This window comes from Rhagoletis zephyria, unplaced genomic scaffold (genome assembly GCF_001687245.7).
Source record: "Rhagoletis zephyria isolate East Lansing unplaced genomic scaffold, Rhagoletis_zephyria_1.1 Rzeph_scaffold_03070, whole genome shotgun sequence".
NCBI classification, from domain to species: domain Eukaryota; kingdom Metazoa; phylum Arthropoda; class Insecta; order Diptera; family Tephritidae; genus Rhagoletis; species Rhagoletis zephyria.
Genome location: NW_016160154.1, coordinates 31,079 through 37,030, shown reverse-complemented (window position 1 = coordinate 37,030; position 5,952 = coordinate 31,079). Strand labels below are relative to the sequence as shown.

The 5,952-nt window shown below is 42.5% G+C and overlaps 1 protein-coding gene across 1 annotated transcript; it reads right to left on the bottom strand.

The window, feature by feature from the left end:
• Positions 1 to 2,885: 2,885 nt before the first annotated feature.
• On the bottom strand, positions 2,886 to 5,078 carry LOC108368325 (uncharacterized). Its single transcript, XM_017623170.1, has 3 exons — positions 4,814 to 5,078; positions 3,034 to 4,463; positions 2,886 to 2,957 (listed from the first exon to the last, which is right to left on the bottom strand). Exons 1-3 carry the CDS (start codon positions 5,076 to 5,078, stop codon positions 2,886 to 2,888), a joined length of 1,767 nt encoding a protein of 588 aa, XP_017478659.1.
• Positions 5,079 to 5,952: the final 874 nt, after the last annotated feature.

Here is a 5,952-nt window from a genome sequence, read left to right as displayed (position 1 = left end):
AATCGAAATTTCTTTACATTTTGATAAACGTGCGAGTTGAATACGGAGCGAAAATATTGTTGGCGACAGTGAAATTTAAGTGTACCATAAGTGGGATATCTTTGAAATATGAAGTGCGCAGTTGCTAATTGCAATAATTCCCAAAAAACCCAAAGGGATAGGGTTTCACAGCTTTCCAAAAGACGAACTTCTTTTGAGGAAATGGGTGCATTTTTGCCGGCAAAGTGTAAACCCAAAAGTGGCAAGAATTTGCAGCGAGCATTTTCTACCTGAGGATTTTGAAAGGAGCCTCCAAGTTGAAATGGGTAAGAAATTGATTGGTCTTTGCATATAAGTCCATTAAGTAGTAGTAGTAGTTGTCGGAAAAACTAGCGAAATATCGAAATAAAACACTTATTTTAACTAGCCTTCGTGGCTATATGAATGTTTGTTTCACTAGCTCGTTGAGCGATAAGTATTGCCTTACAATATATGTATGACGCTTAGAATTTAGTTGATTTAAGTTTCACGAATGACAAAATGCGCATGCAAGTGCGCGTTACCAAATTGGTGCCTTTTCCACGCTCAACTGAAATTTTGAATTCATTTTCTTCGGTTGAACGCAGAGTCGTATTTTCGAGTTATGTATGTATCTATGCTTCGAACTTATTTTCGAGTACTTAGGGTCTAATTAACATTCCACGCCTCGGTGAATCCTCGTTGGGATTCACAAAATCCAAAGCGGCTAGCTTTGAGGATGGACGTCTGATGACACCGTTGCTTGTACGTACGTAGGCGCTTCTAACTTGCCCATCTTTGGCGGAGTTTACTTCAACTATGCGGCGTCACACACAATGACCAGTTGGCCTGCCTTTAAGGGACTCACTTCCTCTTTCCATTTTGGACGCACTAACAATTGTGGCAAATATTAGAGGTATATCAGTTAAAGGGCGACTATTGATGATGTTTTCAGCCTCTATCAAAACACTGTGGAAAGTTTCCACACGTGGCGCTTCATCTTTTAAGACTCGATGTAATATTCGTTTTACACATTGTACGAGGCGTTTCCAACATCCGCCTGCGGATGGATTAGCTGGACAATTGAAATTCCACTCGATACCATCTTTAGAAACTTCTCTTTGAATTTGATCGAAGTCGAAAAGTCGTTGGCCTTCCTTCAATTCTCGATGAGCTCCGATAAAATTAGTGCCATTATCACTTCTGATGCGAACGGGACGACGATTGACGAAGTTTCTTAAACAAATTATAAACGCATCTGTGGACAAGTCTACGGCCACCTCAAAGTAAAAACAGAATCAAATCGCTCAGAGAAATTCTTCGGAAGAAAGTTCGCTGCCAAAATTAAAACACACTGCAGTATATGAGATTTCCCACAACCAAAGCGACGACGAAGTTCGTCTGTCGAAATTCGGCAAGAATAGATTTATTTTTAATTTTGCCGCTGCCGCCGATCATAAAGTCAGCTCTCAGTGGAAAACTAGCTTTGTTTTCTCGTTTTTCTAGCAGATAATCATCAGCAATAATCAGAATGGCAAAATTTGGTGATTCATCTTTTCGGTTTTGTATTTTTATATTTCTTGTTTGTCATTAAATTGATACGAATTTCGTATCTGTTCTGTTTTACTGGGCAAAATGTTGCGGCGAACATCACCCAGCGGCATCGCTCCGATCGACGAAATTTGCACAGCGATTTGGTTCTGTTTATACTTTCAAGATGAATGGCTCTAGTCGTCAAACATGTGAATAATGCTATCCATCTTTTTTCTCGGCTGCGAAGACCCACGGCTACGAAGAACGGGCCACAATAATCAACGCCAGTGTATGAGAATGAGCGCACGTATGGTGTCAAACGGTCAGGTGGTAGTTGACCCATAAGCGGTACAGCTGGCTTGGAGTTTTGGCGGATGCATACTGGACTTTTCTTCTTCACAGAGCTCACACAGAGAATGAGCTCGTGGTATCCTTTACCGCTGTCGCATTTCATTAATAGTAAGGCGGCGGGTTTGATGATGAGCTTTCCAGTGAAAGTGATCCATGATCAGTACAGCTAAATGATGGTCACGTGGAATGATTATCGGGCGACGCACTGAATCTGGTAGGCAATAAGCGGCATCGATTCGACCATTTATGCGGAGGACTCCGAATGCATCTAGCTTTGGTGTTAGCTGAAACAAATGGTGGGTTTTCGGCAGGCAGCTATTATCTCGTAGCAAATCGATTTCAGCTTTGTAGACTTCATATTATACTTGACGCCATAAGTAATTCTCGGCGAGCTTCAATTCATCAGACATAAGCTCACCTTGACGACGCATTTTGGATTTAACATTGTTAATGAAGCGTAAAATCCATGCAAATATTCGAAGCTGCTTCGTAAATTTCGAATATTTGGAAATGTTCATGACATCGACGTGTTTTACTACAAGTACAGCTATCTTTTTATATTCTTCTTCATCCAGAAACTCGGAGTGTAAGTGTTGCGGTTCTGCGGGCCATGAATCTTCATGCCGTGGAGAAAATATGGACCTATTATCCATCGCGAATTTGACGAACATGCTGGTATTAAATTTACTTTTGTGGCTTCATCTGCCACATTCGCTGCTGACGGAACCCAACGCCACTGGCTCGGTGCTTGAAAGGATCTCTGAGATCCGACTGGCGACGAATTGCGTTCCTCTTCGTGGAACGGATACAATGCAAGACCATTTTGGAATCACACCAAAACGTCACATGGTGCACACTTCGGTCTAGACACTGCTCCACCGAAGTTCAAAGGCGACTGCCCAAAACTGCAGCTTGCAGTTCCAAGCCTGGTATAGTTGTTGATCGCTTAGGGGCACATCTGGACTTAGCTACCAGGAAGGCGAGGGAAATATTGGTTGCTTTCTTTATACGCACGTAAGCCACTGCGGCATATGCGGCTTCGCACGCGTCAACAAAGATATGTAGTTGCAACTCATCTGCGATAGAAAAACTTGGAGAAAAACACCTTGGTACGGAAAAATTTCTAACATAATAAAATGCTTGCCACCATACAAGCCACTGTGACCGCAGATTTGTAAGTAAAGGATCATCCCAGTCTACTTGCTGTTTCCAGGTTTCTTGCAATATTAACTTGACTGCAACGGTGACATTGGCAAGCAGACCGAACGGATCATATATGGCCATGGGAAGCCCCAGCAATTCCCGCTTAGTTGGTAAACGCTTACAGTCTAATACGTCACGTGGGATTTTGTGAAATTTAAAATGGAATTCCAAAACATCATCACTGAAATTCCAGTACATCCCTAACACTTTGTCGGTCTTCGGCTGACGTTCCATGTTGATAATGTCAGGTGTCCTAGGTGTCCCACGATTCAACTGCCTCTGTAGCTCTTTGCAGTTAGAGACGAAATTTCGCAAATGAAATCCCGCAGCCGCATTTATAGTGATGGCTTCGTTGACCACTTCACTGGCTTCTTGGCTGCTATCGTAACTGGCTACGAGATCATCCACGTAGGTGTTTTCAATTACGGCTTTAACACCTCGCGGCATTTCTTCTTTGAATCGGTTGGCATTTAAATTCTTAATGTATTCGGCGCAACAAGGAGAGCAGGCTGCACCAAAAATCATGGATGTCATCACATAAACCTGGATTGGTTGTAACTGGTCTCCATGCCTCCACAAAAAACGTTGTGACTGTCTGTCTTCTGCTCGTATCTTTACTTGAGAGAACATCTCTTGTATGTCCCCGGCGATTGCAATTGGACGCTGGCGAAACTTTACCATAATCACCATCAATGATTGTGCACGTTCTGGGCCCTTCATCAGTACATAATTCAAGGAAATATTTGAGACGGATGCCGCTGCGTCGAATACTATGCGCAGCTTTGCAGGCTTATGAGGGTTGATCACCCCGAAATGTGGCAAATACCATGATGACGGACCTTGTTGTGATGACTCTTCAGCGGAAAGCAATTGTGCATAACCCCTTTCAACATACTTATTTATTTCTGCGATATAGTTTTTTGCATAAACTGGATCTTTGGCTATTTTGTTTTCGACGTTGATTAGTCTTCTTTTTGCCATTTCGTAGCTTTGAGGTAGCTCGACGTTATCTTCACACCATAACAAACCCACTTCGTAACGATGGCCAATATTTTTGGTAGTCTTCTCTAGTATCTTTCTTGCTCTTAGATCTTCCACTGACTCAAGGGGAATATTTGGCTTCTGGACGGCGAAACTGTCTAGGCTAAAGTACTCTTGCACGAGCTGGTGTAACTGTTGTGTTGTAAATTGATTTCGTATGTGAAGAATGTTAGATGTAGAACAACCTCTGGTGTGCGTAAGGCCATATGCAACCCAACCTAACTTGGTAATGACGGCGATAGGTTCATTTGGACCAGAGCAAACCATTTCTTTGGTAGCACTCAATTGGCTGTTGTCTAGTCCAATCAATAACAACGGTTTAATTGCTGAATAACTGGCTATAGGTAAATTGCTTAAGTATCTATAATTATTTCGGTAAAAAGATTGCGTTGGTAAATCTAAATGTTTTATCATATGTACGTTCTTCAACTGGAATGACGTCTTATGATCAACTCAACTTATTTGTAAATTCATTATACGGGATTGTTCACTAATTTGTTTTGTATTTTACCACTGTAAGGTGAGTGAAGTACTACGGCCTTTGATGCCGAGCTCGTCCGCAATACTTTCCTCGAGGAGTGTTATCGATGATCCTTCGTCGGGCATAGCATAAACTGTAATGCTTGTTCGAGGTCCACTACTACGGGCAATACTACGGGCAATATTTTAAACAAACACTCTCTCTGGCTGTCGCGGCACTTCAGCAAATGTTCATTGTTGGTACTAGGTGGCGATGTAGCTGAATGTGTGGTTGACGGTGGCTTAGTCGAATTTGGTGGTTGATGCAGAAGGGTACGGTGCATGCGCTTGCACTCATCAAGTCCACATTCACGCCTAGATTGACATTCACTTAAACCATGACCTCGTTGAAGGCAACCCAAACACACACGATTTGCCTTCACGAGTTTCCATCTATTATGCACACTAAGTGCCTTAAATTCGGGACATACCATTAACCTGTGACTTTGTTTACACTTAACGCAACATAATTGTTGTTGTCTAGGGTCAGACTCATTGCTTTGCAAAACTCTTCTTGCTGCATTGTAAATGGACGACCTGACGATGGCTGCAGGACTGAACGCACAGGGTTTGTTGACGATGGTGGCTGACTGGCACGCTGCAACGACGAAACTACCGCCGGCATAATGCTAACAACCTTGGCGAGATCACTCAACCAATTTGAAAATGTCTCTATAGTTGGATGCCCTAACATCCCGCTGCGCATCGACTCCATTCAAATTGCTTTGAAGCCGGTAACTTTAGGACTAATTCCTCTAACAACATCGGGTTGAGCAAATGATGCTCACAATTCGCCGATTTAAAAAAGGCGACAATGTTCCGTACTAGATTTAAAAACCAACAATTTTATCAACACGACTCTCGGCTATTAGAGGAAATTATTGAATCTTGTGCATTTGCACTCGAACTAGCAATTCTGGGCGCCCAAAATTAAATTGCAATTCCTCAATCACTTGTGACACATTGTCTGGAAAAACTAGTCATGATGAAACGACACGTTTTGCGTTTCCTTGCAACGCTTTATGTAATCTCATTAAATTTTGGCGATTGTTGTATCCAAACTCTCTCATTGTGTCATAGTAGCATGCTCTAAACAGAGGCCAATCTTCCGGGTTACCATCGAAATTGGGCAATGGATATAACTTCACAACTGAATTGTCGACGTATGAAATTATACCTCTCTGTAAGTTATTGGGCGTCTGTGGCAAAAACTGTGGTGGTGATGTCGTACTCTGCTGATGAAATTGCGTAGCTGAAGCTGGATACTGTGCAACTCCCTGTGAGTCATTGGGCGGCTGTGGCAAAAAC

Excerpts from the sequence above, each read along its gene's own strand:
- LOC108368325 (XM_017623170.1), bottom strand. The coding sequence starts at position 5,078 with ATGGTATGTCCCGAATTTAAGGCACTTAGTGTGCATAATAGATGGAAA. Across the intron at positions 4,464-4,813 it reads TTTGCTGAAGTGCCGCGACA|CCAGTTATTCAGCAATTAAA; the intron begins GCCAGAGAGAGT and ends ATTTACCTATAG. Across the intron at positions 2,958-3,033 it reads ATCTGCGGTCACAGTGGCTT|ATGAGTTGCAACTACATATC; the intron begins GTATGGTGGCAA and ends TTTCTATCGCAG.